Below are 16,938 nucleotides of genomic sequence, written 5' to 3' on the forward strand. Positions count from 1 at the left end.
AATATTGGGCGGGGTCAAATGAAAATTAGCGGATTATTAAATTAAATGTTAGTAAAACTTTTTAAATGGTCAAGGACCAGAGGAGTGCAAGGTAGCTGCTGCCTTCAAAATGCCAAAAACAAATTTTAACCTTGAAATTACGCGACTGCGGAGAATGACTGTGGTCAAATATCAAGGAGTAAAACGTTTTCTGCAACTGGAAGGAGGAAGGGCCCTTTTAGTGTGACCCCAAAGTACTTCTATGCGATTTGTGTGGACCCGGTTTTAGGTTCTCAGAAGTAAAGCGAAGTTCACGGAAAAGTGCCTGAAATTGGGATTGTATTCAAGCAAAGCTAACTTTTACAACAGTCAGTGTAATTTATTAACCCTGGTTTCAATCAAAGGGATTAAAATGGCTGTACCCCTTTTAATGACAGGGACCATAAAAACGCTTTTGTTTCCTTTGCTACTCCGCCAAATACCCATTGTCTTTCCACTCCTCGGCAAATTTTGGTAAAGCACCTATCTCCAAACACAATAAAAGTAAAAAAGTATCATGGAAAGATACCAAAATATAATCGTAAACTAAGTGTTGGCGCCTGACTTCCCCACACATTCGCTACGCTCTCGTCTTCAGGGCTCCACCCCAACACCATTCTTCCTAATCACAATGGGCCGTCTAGCATCGCGACCTAGATGATATAAAAAAAAATAGAAAATACTTTGTCCCAGCTGAATATTGCACAAAACGGAAAATTGTGTATCCTACTATACCAAACACGTTAAAGTAGCGCTAGGAAACGTTAATTTTCAGAAATTAATATCTCCGCGAATTTTTATATCCGCAAAATAATTTTGACACAGAAAGTTTCGGTATCGTCTAAAGTGTGTTGATATTCACCCCCATAGAATAACCAAGGATATATTTTGTTTTCCCCCTAACCGAAATTGCTTGAGCTTTGATACAAATGCCCACTTTTGTACAATAAATATTATGATGTGATTAAGACAAAAAAAGAACTATTATAAGACACATTTGATTACTGTTCAATGGTGGGTCTCTGAAAGAACATACATGTAAAACCACTCTTTTCAGGGGATCAAATAATAAGTAACGTAACATAATCATACATTATCTTCGCCCAGCCCTCTTTTTTTAATAAAAGCCCTTCCCACCAATGAACAAAATAATCTTAATGTGGCTAAAGACTGAACCTTCTGTGGGTTATTTCTAATTTATGGAACACCCAGGTAAACATTGTCGGAAGAATTCCATTTGTCTATTTTTTTATGGCACTGCCAAAGTTTATTGAAAAGCTTCAAAACTAAATGCTAACCTTCGTAAATAATGATTGATTGTTATTATTAAATCAGTATTTTAAATGTATTATTACAAAACACTTGCATGGTTTCCCAAGTTTTATTTCATTTGGAACTAAAACATGATAATGCCTAACCTGGCAATAATTCTGCCACTGTAGGGAACAAAGAGTTTCCTGTTTTGAGACAGTACCATTATCAAAAATAATTTAGTACTGTACTTTATGATATTAGATATTCTCTCTACTACATTTAAAGGTGCATTTCCATAAAACTCAGTTCCATAACTGATTCAAAGTCCGCATTGATACTAGAAGCATCATTATATTACTTAACACTGTTATATCAAAATTTTAGAACTTTGTTTACATAGAGGGAGTTGTAAAAGGGAAGCAGAATTAAACAAAAATACAATATATTTTTACTATTTGATAATTTGCCAGCTAAAGTTTTGACAAGGGCTGTGCGACCCTAACTCTCTCTAACTTTTACTGCCTTTACAGACACTTTTGTTCATTATGTTTTGGTTATTAATTAAATTATAATTTAACACTTTGGAAAGGTTCGCAGGGTGAACTTGGCACACATTTACATACTTCATATTTCCTCCCAGTATTCCTAATGAAACGTTTTTGAATTACAAAAAGTGAAAGTATTACTGAGAATAAGCCTTAACCCTCGACTGAAATGCCAGCTATAGCTAAGGCAAATTTATAGATCTTAGACACGTCTTACTTGCTCGGTGCTGTACATTGTACTTCCCTCTCTGGTAGTATTAATCCACGAAAAATCCAGAAAGGAGTGCGAGAGAAATGGCGGGTCTACCAAAAATGTCCACGATGCCCACTCCCCCTATTTACTCCTGGTTTTACTTACTCTTATACGATGTATTTCACTTTTTTCTCGATCAAGATTTCCTACTACACTGATGAGACCAGTTCGACTGTCAACAGCAAACTCTGGAGAATCAGTTAGTAAATGAAACAACATTTCAGCATTGGCTCCCTCGTCAGCATCTGTGGCTCTTAGTCGAACAACACTCGTTCCATTTTTTGAGTTTTCAGGAACAACAAAGCTATAAGCACTCTTTTCAAAAACTGGAGGGTTGTCATTGACATCAGAAACACGAATGGCTAAAATGCGTGACACTGACTTCTGCGGTGCACCCAAATCATATGCAGATATATTAAGCAAGTAACGAGGGACCCTCTCTCTATCCAAAGGCCTTTGAATGGCTAATAAGCCAGTCTCAAGATCTAGATGAAACCGTCCATCATCATCACCATTGGAAATTACATGGACAACCCTTCCGTTATAGCCATGATCTGGATCTTTTGCTCCGGCCAATGCAACTTGAGATCCTACTGGTTCATCTTCTTTAATTTGAATCTCAATGGGTAAAATGCTAGGGAATTCTGGAGCATGACGGTTTTCAGTAAATCTGGTTGGAGTTGGTTCTGTAACATCATCATCAACCCCACCCCGGTTGTTCAATTCACCTAATCTCATCTGTTCTTTAAACCTAGGGAAAAAAATATTTTGATGGATCAATAACTGTTTTAAAGGTGACACCACATAATGTTAACAGAGATTTCGGAATTAAAACATACTTATCACCAATGCTTAAGAAATTAAGATTAATATGACAAAACTTGTGTTTCTAACTTTTAATAAATATGCAAGATGGGTCATTCCACAGGTGTTTACGACTTCATTTTAACAAGTTTTTGAAATTTTGAGCCTAATTTAATGTTTAGTTATTTTTCACGGTACTTTTAAAAAAACTTTGATTTTGATGATTTGTCTTCGACCTTTTTGGTAGTGTTTAGAACTTTTATAAGTTGTGAATTCTTCTTGATAAGGGGAAAAGAATAATCGTACATCGCATGTTAAATTAGTTTATTAAACAAAGTGTTAATAATAATTATTCAATTACAAGAAACATCATGAGCATAACCGACTCCATCAACAGCAAGAAAGGATGTGTTATTCTACAGTTTAAATTCATACCACGTTTTTACAAAATGAACCAAATATTGAATTAGTACAAGGAGTAATTAATACTAGGGAGTAATGGCACAAAGAATAGTTCAATAAACAAGGAGTTATGATACTCTAAAATATCTAATTATAACTCATTCTCTTTATTTTTCTTTATCAAGAACAAACATTATTCTGAAAGTTCAACTTTTGTTACACTTTTGAAATTTTGTAACATATTAGAAATATACCTTGCACATAAAATGGTGGTGTTCAAAAGTCAACGATAAGTACTCGTCTCGCAATTAACTGTTAATAGTGGTTCGTAGGATAAATTAACATACCAATTAAAATATCATTGATTTAATTTAGCAAAATTAGTATTGATTAATCCATTACAAAAGTATAAAGTTATCACTGCCAAAGCTAGAGGACTACTGACCCACTATGTCTACTTCAGTGTTGCCAACTTTTTCTGACTATTAAAAAAGACTACCTAATTCGGCCTACTCTGTATACATACACCATAGACTATACTTGTACCTCTACATGGTTCAAAAGCTTAGCTCCTAGCGCCATCTAACGGCTATTGATTACACTATAAATAGTTCATTATGTCATTATGTCAAAGTTAGCTTTCAACACTCCCGCTACTTTGGCATAATTAATTAAATTAAGAGTTTTAGTTTAAGTACTAATAAACACAGATTCATATAATAATTAGGAATACAGAGTTACATTATTGTCGTAAATTGAGTAATCTAACACAATTGTCAAAATTGGTCTTATGAAGGAGTTTCGTAAAGATGTCAGCACAATTACTTTGAGATTATACATATTTTAAACTAAATAGACCTTCACTTAATTTCTCCCTAACTAAATGAAATTTAATGTCAATATGTTTTGACTCATGATTTTCTATATTGTTCTGATTAAACATAATGGCTGCTTGATTGTCACAATATATAGTAGGTTGTTCGAATTCAATGTCAAAACTGTTCATTCCCTTTAAAATCTGCATCAACCACATGATTTCTTTCGTTGCCTCCGACAAGGCGACATATTCTGCCTCCATTGTAGAAAGCGAAACTGACTTCTGCTTTAAAGATCGCCAGGATACAGAACATGATCCCAAGAAAAGCACATATCCGCTTGTTGACCGTCTGGTGTCGATGTCCGAGCTCCAATCACTATCGGTGAACATATGATATTGTGATGGTGTGGCTGATAGTCAAGTCCATAATCAGCAGTAGATAGCACATATCTTGCTAGTTGTTGTAACCTGTTCCAGTGTATGATACCTGGGTTGTTATTGGACTGTGCCAAAGCGGTCACAGTAAACATTATATCTGGTCTTGTTTTTTGTGATAAATACAAGAGGCATCCAATTAAGGCTTGATATTCCTTTATATTTACTTCACCCGCAATATTTGGGCAGTCTTTTTTCGTAAGAATAATGCTCGGGCTCATAGGAAGACTGACCGGCACATCTGCTTGTATATTAAACCGTTCTGCAATTTTCGTAATGTATTTTGTTTGTCGTAATTTCATACTGCCGTCTATTTGCGTTTCAAAGTCAACACCTAACAGTTGTTTTATGGGCCCTAGGCATTTAATTTCATACTGCCTAGATAACTTTGTTATTATCTCTTCAAGTATTTTGTTATTCTTGGCTAGTATCGCACTGTCATCAACATAAACCATTATAATGGCTTTACCAGGGATGAAGTACACACAATTCGTTCCGAGGATCCTCAAAACCAAGAGTTGCAAATGTCCTATCTAATTCTTCAAATCATTGTCTCCCGCTTTGCGGTAAGCCATATAATGCCTTTTTAAGCTTTAAACAATAGATGTCTGTATCATGGGTTTCATACAAAGGTATGTGCTTCATAAAAATGCTTCTGTCCAATGTACCATATAGGTATGCGTTTTTAACATCAAGGTGTGTATGAACCCATCCATGATTAATGACAAACAGCGCAATGAAGAACCTGATTAAGGTGAAGTTAACAACTGGGGAGAATGATTCGTCAAAATCAATGCCTTCTTTCTGGTTAAAGCCTTGGGCAACAAGTCGTGCTCGATATCGGATGATTCGGTCTTCACTGTCTCTTTTGAGGGCGAAAACCCAACGGCATCCCACGATTTTGTTTTTATCTGGCTTCACTACATTTTCCATTACTTCTCTCTTCTGTAGTGTTTCAATTTTTTCATCCATAGCGGCTTGCCATTGTTCTTTTTCAGGTGAATTCATTGCTTCGGGATAGGTGTTGGGAATCCTAACATCTGAATAAAGAGCAGCTAAAGGTTCTGTGACTTTTGGTAATACTGTTGCAGTGGATAACATAGACGAGGTTTTTCTTTGAAAAAGCAAATAAATTAATATCATGTGATAAATGTTTATTGTCAAGATCTGTTTTAACTTCAGGCTTGGAGCGCAACCTTTTTGCTTCTGGGTTACGATAATATATATCTACTCCCCCAGCTGTTGCACCAGATTTTCTCGTCACAACCTCGTGACTCCATCCCTCAGGTAATACTCTGTGTGATAGTCTGTGATGTTTCTACTGTGACGTCTTCCTCTTGGTGTACCTCTTTTAAAGCAGTTGTTTCCTGTGGAGGTTCTTCTGATTTCTCTTCCACCTCCACCACTATTTATTCATTCGAAGTGATCAGCCAGTGATATACTTCGTTGTTTGTGGAGAGAATTGATAGGCTCCCAAGCAGACGACATTTATAATAACCTATTCTTCATGACGTAAACTGTAGTTTTTCTAGTGTAGTCATCTATGAAACTGATAAAATACTTTGAACCTCCTAAAGATGTAAGAATCGAAAGCTTTGGATAAGTCAATAAAAATCAACCCAATGTTTCTTCCTTCCTTAAGTTTATCAATAATTGATTCTAGTAAATTTATAGTACATGTAGCTGTTGAGTAGCCACTACGGAAACACGATTATTTTGATAACAGAATACCGTGATGTGTTACATATTGGTATAATTGGTCATATGATACTCTTTCAAGGATTTTTGACAAGCAGGCTAAAATCGAAATTAAACGAAAATAACTAAGTTCTTTAGCATTGTTATTTTTAGGTAGTGGAATTGCTTTTGCTTTCTTCCATTCTGTTGGAAAGACTCCATATAAAAAAGAGATGTTTATAATATGTGTCATAATTGGAGAGATGATACAGGCTAGTGCATGTGCCAGAGCTGGTGGTAAATTGTCAAGACCTGTGGCTTTTGTAGGAATAATTTCCATTAGATGCTTCAAAACGAAACTCTCATCCACTTTTTGAAATCTGAAGACACTCCGAAGATCATTAGGAAGGTCATTTATATTGTTTAAATTAGTCATATTGTCTGTGTTAAAATATTTATTTAGCTCATAGGCTCTTTCCTGACATTCAGTAACTATCTTGTTATCAATTTTGATATGAGATATTTTGTTTCTTGGTGGTTTGAGAAGAGGTTTTAGTGTTCTCCACATACTTGTAGTATAGTGTTTAGAGTTTTTTATATTTATCTTAAGGGAATTTCTCTTTGATTGTTCAATTAGGTTGTTCACATAATTTCTTAATCGCTGGTATTAATTTCGGTATACAATATTTTTCCTGCTCTTTCTAAAGTACATATCCCTTAAATGCATGTTATATTTTATGACAGGAGTTAGCCAATTGGGAGTGGTGGTTGACATTCTTTTGGAAATTAATGGTGCTTATTTATTAAGGTTAACATTTACTGTGGTATAAAGCTCTTCTACTACGGAGTCAACATTTCTTAGGCTATCCAAGTTCTGCTGCAGAGATTTTTGAACAGATTCAATAAAATTTGTACAATTTCATTGTTTATAGTCCTGGACAATTAGAATTGATTTTGATATCACTGGTGTTTTCTCAATCAACTTCAGGAAGACAAAAACACTAGGTTGACGTGGCCAAAAAAGACGGATCAGTGCTATGTGCCTTTAAGCTGCATTTTGTACAAAGTAGCAGAGCCTTTGTTAATAGATGGCAAAACAAAGATATATTATAAAACACAATTAATTACCTTTACAAAAAGTTGTAATTCAAGTTTTTCTTGATATTAAATTCATAAATATCAAAAATCGGAGAAATTTCTTGTAACAACTTCCGTTTAAATTCAAATATAAAAATCAACATATATTTTTACATACCTCCAAAACTTTTAATATTAAAAAAAATTCGAATTGCTCATTTCACTCTTTGGGTCAACATGTTACACCCCTAAAACTGAATTTCGAATTTTAGGCCAATTGCACAATATAAACGTTTCTCAAAAATGCACCTGGGGATAATCATATAAATATCAAAATGAATATGATCGGAAAGCCCTCAAAATAAGCTATCCTAATATGTTTAGACTTGAGAAATTGGTATTGCATTTGGTTTTCTATGGGTCAATGTATGACGGCCCCCAAAATTGTATTTCAAATTTTAGACCAAATTCACAAGATATAAATATATCAAAATCTTACTTTAGGAGCAATATATAAATATAAAAAAGCATATTTTCTGAAAAGCCTTGTTATAATCATTAAAAATGTACCTATTTAAAAAAAATCAAAGTGCATTAACTGCGAGAAGAGTACTTATCGTAGACTTTTGAATACCACCCTTTAATGTGCGAGATGTATTTCTAATAAGTTTAAAATTTCAAAAGTGTGACTAAAGCCAAACTTTCAGAATAATGTTTGTTCTAAACACTACCAAAAAGGTCAAAGAAAAATCATCAAAATCAGCTTTTTTAAAAGTACCGTAAAAAAATAAATAAACATTATATTAGGCTCAAAATTTCAAAAACTTGTTAAAATGAGGTCCTAAGCCCTTGTGGAAAATAGCATTAAACTCAGCAGACCCCTGGTGGCATCACTCCATGATTACACACGGAATGACCCAGATGTAACACAAATGGGTGCATTAAGTTAGCCTCCCAACTTCTCAATTCAAATAAATATATTTGCACCTCAATGCACCCCCTAAAAGTTTTTATTGCTCCATCAAGGGTTGGATGGAAATTAAAAACAAATAGGGCGCTAACTTAACAACTGCCCCAATATTTGAATTTGATTATTTTATCGCACCGGACTCTTTAAGGAAATATAAAGTGTATTAGTTAAAATAACTTGATGTTTTTGAGGGGGCTAACTTAACGACAGCCCCCACATTTGAATTCAATAATTTGAACGTGCCTAATCAATTGCACCATCGATGCACTACCATGTACCACACAACTGTGGCGGACGGTGTAGTATCACGAAGAAGACTATGACATATTTTACATTTTCCCACTTGATACATCCTTAAATTTCTTTTTAAAAACAACTGTTATGAAGGCAATTCTTTAATATATGCCTTCCCAAATTAAAAATGTTTTGCTAAATCGTAATATGAAATTATTGTAGAAGTATCGAGAATGTACCCAGAGGCTGGTTACCACCCTGTGCAGCTTTTACCAGGGTTGGCAAAATCTGTATTTTTTTAATAATAATAATAATAATAATAATAATAATAATAATAATAATAATAATAAAAGGCTTTTATTCGGATATCTCTTTCAGCATAGCTGATTTGAGGTCCTACACTTAAATTAAATTAAACTACACCATGATTTATTTGTACTTGGTTCATTGCTGCAACATATTTTTTAAGTTCATCTCTAAAATTTTTATAATTATTTATTTAGTTTTAGTTCAGAGGTCAAGTTGTTCCATAAGGTTATACCACAAGTTTTGGTACTTTTGGTGCACATTGCGGGTTTGATATTTATGCACATCAGATGGTTTTTTGAAGTGAAAGAAAGAGTTATTACGGGTAATTATTATGATAAATTTTGTACATGACCGTGATAATGTTTACATGATATTGTTGCTTTAGTGTTAACCATTCCAGTTGTTCGTGTGCCTCTGTGGATGATGAACGCTTTTTCTTTTTGGCCACAAAGCGGGCACCGTTAATATATGCCACCTGAAGTCTCTTTAAATCAGACTCCTTTGCAACAGTCTATAAGTACCTAGGAATATGGATTGAGGACTCACTACAGTGGTCTACACACGTGAGAGCTATAATATCCAAAAACCAACAACGCTTATGGCTATTAAAACCACTACAGCCATTTCTAAACATTAAGACATAAGATAAATTATATAATGCTATAATCTCCCCACTATTTGACCATGGCGATATTTTCTATATTAATGGCAAGAAAAAACTCCTAGACTACCTACAGAAGTGCCAAAATCAAGGTGCTAAATTTGCAACCAAAACCAGCAAACGAGCATCAGCAACAGAAGCCAGAGAGAAATACGAAATTAAAACATTACATCCCTTACCAAAAATAAGTTGGATTTCAGTTTGTATTTAGTTTGTATACACATTATAAGTTGATATTGAGTTGGTATTAAGTAGGCTCAAGTTGTCAGAATATTTCAAGTTACTATTAAAGGGGTAATAAGTTGTTATTCAGTTGGTAGGAAAATACTGCTTTTGCTAAGTTTATAATTAATTGGTTTTTAGTAGTCAGGAAGTTACATAATATTTTTAAGTTGGAATTTAGATGTTTCCCAAGTAGGATTTAAGTTGCTTTTAAGGAGTTAAATGTAAATGTTGATTCTTGTGTAGTTGGAAATAAGTTGATTATTTAAGAGGATTTAAGTTATTTTTAAGTAGGCATTTGTCCCAAATACAAACTGAAAACCAAGTTGAAAAACTAGTTGTCGTAAGTGGTTTTTAGCCAACTTATTTTTTGGTAAGGGAAGCAAGATATAAGATACATCTGCTATGTTCCACGATGCAGTCAAATATAAATCTGCTCCAAATTATATTTCAGAACACTTTAAAATAGTACTTTCTAAAACCAGACAAAACGAAATTGACTTTGTTAATGATAAATTCTCCATGAGCGAAAAAAGTGTAAAATACAAGGGGATAACCCTATAGAATAGCCTTCCAAATAGTGTAAAAACAATAGAATCAAAAACGGTTTTTAAATCACAAAATTATTTAAAATTTATCGATCTACCATTGTACCGTAGTATTTTAATTTATTTTAACTTATTTTACATTTGTATTAAGTGTTAATTAATAATCCAGACCCTATTGAAAACCAGTAAAAACTGAAAAGGTGCTCCAACAAAAAGCTATTATTATAATAGAAGATATTAATGAAAAACAGTGAAAATATTATTGTTCAATTTAAAAAATTAAATCAAAGCCTGACATTAAAAAAATATACTTCTGTTTTTGGGTAGACACGTTTTATAAGTGAACATAACCGGATTAGAACGTAGGCTAAGATCAATAAAATCCGTTAATGAAAAATCGTAGAAGTCCATAAGTATATCCTGAAAAGGTTCTAACTCCGTTCCGTAGCATTTTTATTTTGTAAACGTAGATTCTATTCTTGTTTCCTAGTCTGACGTATTATCTGAATCAGGACATTTTCATACAACTCCAATTTTTGAATTATAATTATCACGTAAATAAGCTAGGAAAAGGAAAAAGTTTGTTTATGGACGTCCTACTTTTATATCAACCTGCACCAACATGTGGCGTATAGAGAACTTTATTACTTCACAACGTTACAAAAGACTATGAATTTTATTCTAACAAAAACAAGAATCTCTGGAGTTCAAGAAAACTGTACATATACTTCTATCGAGCAATTTTGTCAACTTCTATTAGTGTGTAAGATTTTCCTTGAAAAAAAAAAGTTTTAAGCATATTGTGTTTTGTTTAAAAGGTTTGTTTAAAACATGTTTAAAACCCTTGTTTTAAACATTTTGTTTTAACTTGCCAAACCTGGCTTTTACTGCAATACCTTTTACTGATTCCAAAAAAAACTTATAGGTTGAAAAGCACTTGTAAACTTTCAATACAAAAGTTATTGGTACCATCACAAATTGAAATTATACATCGTAATGTAGCAAATTGACAGCTATTATTACTTTTTGTAGGTCATCCTTTAATTCGAAATTGTTGTTTGAACAATACTCATAGCAGAGGCATCGGGTTGGCCTCGAAATGCTAAAACTGCCCTCAAATGTAGTTTTAATCCTTCCTTAAGAGCTTTTGTTGTAGGAATTTCACCCAACTTGACCTCAGTAATTGTTTCAGCATCTTATTTATTGGATGCGAAAATCAATTTGAAATCTGACAGTTCTACGAATAGATGGTAACTGGTGATGGGAAGGGGTTCTCATAATTGAGCAGGCACCATTATTACATTCCTTGCACAGTTTGACGGCCGCCTCGTCATAAATGTACCCCTTTACTTTTTCCTCTATTGAATTAATGGATTTTGTTGCTAAATCCAATGTCGTTATTGTTCCGTTTCTTACACGTACAATGTAAATTGGTGTACTGTTATAGCTTGTACCTGCATTTTGTTATAACGTCGGTTCTTTTTAGCAATTCCACGATGTTAAGTTCACCGTGAATTAGTTGGAAATTGAAAGGATAAACGTCATTGTTTGGGCAGATTGATTTTAAAATTTTAGCCCTCTCTCTGGAGAGACCAACAGTAACACTATTGTACATGTTTTAAACCAATGTTAATTTTTCCCACCCACTCTTGTCCATTGGGTTTTAAAAGTCGCTGCATTCGCAGTACGCGACACAGCTGATGCGTTGGGCTCTCCAGTTGCAGGAGTTTTTGCCCATCAAGGTTTTCCATCTTGCTGGGAAGGCGAATCTGGTTGCTGATGCTCTATCTCGTTGTCCTATGGATTCCTATGCTTAAGTTAACATTGCGGACGGGGTGCCAGAGGTGACTGAAATTCCTGCTCTCGATACTTTGGGTGGGGTACATTCCTTGGCATGTGCAGGGGGTGTAATGTCTGTTCCGGAGGAGATGGTTTCTTACACGAGATAGTAGTGGCTCAAGGGGTTGATCCCTTCTGGGTGGCGGTTCGGCAGTTTGGAGATGGGCGCTGATACGGAGGTTGGGTTGTATGAGATCCAGGATGAGGGGCTGTTTCGCAGGGCTATAGATGGTAAGTACAAGCCCTCCACTACCCAAAAGGTAACCGGAACAGCCCGAATGTCCTAGGAAAACTCCACTTTCAGAATGACATACCCCAGACAAGAAACTTAGAAGCTCAGACTCAGGTAGTGGCTTTTCCAACAGGGAATTCAAAGTAACCACCCGCCGGAGAAAATCAGGCTTACTCTCCCCTACACACTGAATGACTCCCTACAAATCAGCCCTTAAAACACTTTCCCTACCTGAGGAAAGAAATCAATCACGAAACTCATGGACAAAGACAGCCCAGGCTATATAATCCCTGCGAGCTGTCACAGGAGACCCGGCCGGAACTGGGTGAAGCCCAGTTGAACCCAAATGAGAAAAAGGAATCCAAGAAGAACCCTGAGACCCTAGATGACCAAAGGACGAAATGGGTGGTGATATTTATTATTACTATAAGTATTTTCCTACCACCAACTGAAAAACAACTTATTACCTCTTTAGCTAGTAACTTCAAATATAGTGACAACTTGAGCTTACTTAACACCAAGTTAATATTAACTAATAATGTGTATACAAACTAAAATTCAACTTATTTTTGGTATGGGTTATCCTTGCAAAACATTATCTGATTTTAAGATTTTGGCACTTTTGAAATCTAAAACCAAAGGATATTTGCTAGGTTTAGAAAAATATTAATGTTGTAAGGGACTAAAATTCTACCACTGGGTATCGGTAGGATAAATAAATTCCACTATAAATAATTAGTATTACTTTTAATAAGACTCGAACAAGAGATCCTATGGACTGAAGGCGATTCTACAAGGAGGGAGCAACTGCCCATGTTCTGCCCTGTGCTACTGCTTTACTCCCTCCTTTATACTAACGTTATAGGGGGCGCTTTAGTCACTATTGGCTTGGCGCCAACTTCGGGCCTTACAATGCATAATATGGGTCTAGGCACCAGGCTGAAATACTGTGTAGTTTCGGATTGATGCTTTTCCAGATTTTTTTGATTGTGGCCATTTTGATATTATCTTCTTGGGTTATTAATAGATAAAACTTTATTCGCTCACCCATGTTACTATAAAAACTCACTTCCGGTCGATTTTAGTGGCCTTTCTGATGTTGTGGAACATTCCCCGGATTATTTTTCCGTCAATTCACCACTTTTATCTTCATTATCAATCATGAAAATATCCTGAAGACTATAATAATATCTTTTATCGTACATTCATATTATACGAACTGATAACCTTTCCCAGTAACTGAATCGTGGTGGTAAACTTCCGATTTGGATCTTTACATTTTAGAAATTGAAATGAGCTTGGTTTTAAGACTACTTTTAAAAACGAGTATTCGACAAGAAATAAGTTTTCAACTGAAATTCTTTTCAAAACAACCTTTATTGACTTTATAAACCACATACAACATTTTCGGGTAAAGGGCTGTACAGTGTTGCGAAATACATTTCTAACCTCCAGTCGCAATTTTAGTATTATGTTTCAAAGAGTATAACAAAAACTCGCGAATGCTCAAAATAGGGAACAGAGACCAGACGTTTAAGGCCATATATACGTTAAAACGGACAGTGCAGGATGTGTCGACAATACTAATAAGTTAACTTGAAGAAATCTTTTAGAAAACCTAGACGTTATAGTTTGGTAACTTTCAAAAGAGCGGCTAGAAGTTAGTACAGCCAAACGCTGGCTCTAGTGGATAAGTTTTTGTTTTCTGCGTAATAGCACCTGCTTTTCACAGTGGGTCATTCCACACAGAATCGGTCAACGAGTTTACCATGGATCAACAGATTTCAATGAAAATCGGCCCAATGATACTATGTCAATACAAACACTGCATGTAAAGTGATTTCTCAAAATATTTTATGGTTAATGTTTTATTTCAAATTTTCATACACACAATTTGGAATTTTAGCTTCATGTTTCATTTAAAGATAGCACCACACTCAAGTAAAGTCGTTTTTTTTTAAGAATCGGTCTTTATTCATAGCCTTCTATAATAACAATGGCCTAAGCATAACACAGATAGCAATGATAGAGCTGACAATTGTTATAAATAATTCTTGAATTTATGTAAGGCAATCATTATCAAGTTTAAAAACCCATTTGGCAGTGCTAGAAGCTTTTGGCTCAGTTACTATGCACACCATGTCTTTACGGGGAAAATTGCATTCATCAATTATTCTAGGCGATGTGAGCATAATCGAACAAGGGTCACTGACCATAAATTTTAATAGAAAATCGTTTTCCTCTTTAAAGGTGGCTTGCATAAAGGCTACGTGCCATTCCTGGTCGTACCGAGCAGCAACGTAATGACCCACAGAATCTTGTTCCTCACTTCTCGCAACAGTGACCTTTGTACTACAGGAATCTGATGCTTTTCGATACATGAAGTTCAAACTTATTATTGGGACAAATCTATGATTGGTTTTTCAAGAAGTAAAATCTTTTCACTAGTTTTGAGTAACATATATAACGTTTTTGTCACCCCATATTGAGTATTATAGGCCATTTTGGTTGAATTCTTACAGAAACTAGGCTGTTTACTAGACATTTATCTGGGAGGTACCAACTTAGAAATAAAACATTAACTGTAAAATATTTTGAGAATTATTTTAAACGGCAAAGGTGATCCCGGCCTACCCTGGAAACTACCGACCCCTTTCAGCATTTGTTCTCCTTGCCATAACTTCAGAGAAAATTGCAAATGGAAACATAAGCTCCTTTTTAGAGGAAACAAGGGCTCTATATTAGAACCAGTCTGGTTTTCACTGTGGAGTCTAGACAACTACCTCAATTTTTAACCTATTAGAAACAATTATCCAACACTTGGAGAATGGCTGCTAAGTGTTAGTCACCTTCATTGACCTGTCAAAAGCTTTTGACACAACAGTCAATCATGAACTCCTACTTCAAACATTTTCAAAAGCAGGAATTGAAGGCGTTATCTTAAGCTGGCTAAATTCCTACCTCTCTGGGCGAAAACAAATGGTCTATCACAATGGACACTACTCTGTCCCCCTGCAAATTAATCATGGGGTCCTTCAGGGCAGTGTGCTGGGCCCGCTACTATTTAACATCTATACGTCCGACTTACATCACAGCCTCGAGAGATCCATTGCAAACGAGTATGCTGACGACAATGCTACTGTCACTGCAAACTTAAACCTATCAACATTAATAGAAAATGTTGAATACGACCTAAACAACTTAGATAAAAAACTAGTCACGAAGGGCCTCTTCCTAAACAAAAAAAAATGAGTTCATGATTTTCTCCCCACGTAAGGCTGCTGCAGCTCCTACAAATAATATACAAACTATATGCTCAGACCCCATAAAACGAACTAAAGCATTTAAGTACCTCGGGGTGTGGATAGAGGAAAGCTTGACCTGGGAGAAGCACACCCAATACATTGTCAACAAAGCCAAAAGCCGACTATGGGCACTTAGATCTATAAAAAACTATTTACCTTCTGACTCGGTAAGATTAATCTTCAATTCTATGATCCGGCCCTTACTTGACTACGGGATTATTTTCTACGGGGCAGCCAAAAAGGCTGACTTAAAGAGAGTTCAAAAGGTTTCAAATATTGCTTCAAAATTAATTGCAAAAATGCCTAAATATTCCTCCCTAACAGAGGCCAAAAAAATATCTTGCATTCAGTCCCTGGACTTCCAATATTGGCAGAATCTTCTATTATTTATGTATAATGTCAAACATAGAAACTCTCCTCAATATGTGCAAGACATGTTTGGGAATCCACCCCATAGTATTGACACTAGAGGGATGACTGGAAATTTTAATATTGAGAAAATTTATAAAAAATTTAAATCCATTAAGTGTTAAATCTAACGGCTCCTATGCTAGGAATTATCTTCCTCATTCAACAAAGTTAATTGATAATGTTCATCATTTAAAAAAAAACTTAATAGCCCTCTATAGAACTAAAAATTGTCTTTAGGTTGGATTTTGGGATTTTATTCTTAACTTTTAAACCGTAATTCTATCATTTTTACTTTGATTTTATTGTTGGTGTTCATTTAATGTAATTAGGGAAGTACACCCAGGACTCTTTTGGGAAAAAATTTTGTAAGCTACTTAAAAGATGTTACTAATAAATCTATTTATTATTATTATTATTATTATATGCACTGTTTTGTCATAGTATCATTGGTGCAAATTTTCATTGAAATCGGTTGATCCATGGTAAACTCTTTGACCGATTCTGTGTGAAATGACCCAGTAATAATTATATTCCTTAAAACGCTTGATGTTCAACCTTATATAATATAATAATAAAAAAAGGCTTTATTCGGAACATCTTTTAAGATAAATGTTATTTACAAAAGAGTCAGTTTGTTTAAAATCATACAAAATAAAAATTATTTAAGTTTAATTTAAAAAAAAACCCCAAACTGTTGACTATTAGAGGTAATATGAGACTAGGTTCATATTTTAACAGTCATGTCATTTTCTTTAAAGAACTATTTAAGTCATTCCATGCTTTGATGCCCTTCTCTTTAGTACCAACTCAATTCTATACAACGTTGCCTAGTTGCTATAACTGGTGAAATCCCTGACCCCAACTGATTTGTTATCTTTGAGACTGTAGCATATCGGCTTTAGAACCCTTCCCATTGTATCCTTCA

At 34.7% G+C, this 16,938-nt stretch overlaps 1 protein-coding gene across 5 annotated transcripts in view; it reads right to left on the reverse strand.

Moving 5' to 3' along the window:
• Window positions 1-16,938, reverse strand: part of kug (FAT atypical cadherin kugelei) — a 164,337-nt gene that overhangs the window by 108,521 nt on the left and 38,878 nt on the right. For all 5 annotated transcript variants that reach the window (XM_090172864.1, XM_090172865.1, XM_090172868.1 and 2 more), the window contains one exon: window positions 2,176-2,821. In XM_090172864.1, coding sequence (XP_090028990.1) covers window positions 2,176-2,821 — 646 coding nt within the window. The remainder of the gene's footprint in view (window positions 1-2,175; window positions 2,822-16,938) is intronic.

Source organism: Leiobunum rupestre, chromosome 4 (assembly GCF_980474605.1).
Source record: "Leiobunum rupestre chromosome 4, qqLeiRupe1.1.hap1, whole genome shotgun sequence".
Classification (NCBI taxonomy): domain Eukaryota; kingdom Metazoa; phylum Arthropoda; class Arachnida; order Opiliones; family Sclerosomatidae; genus Leiobunum; species Leiobunum rupestre.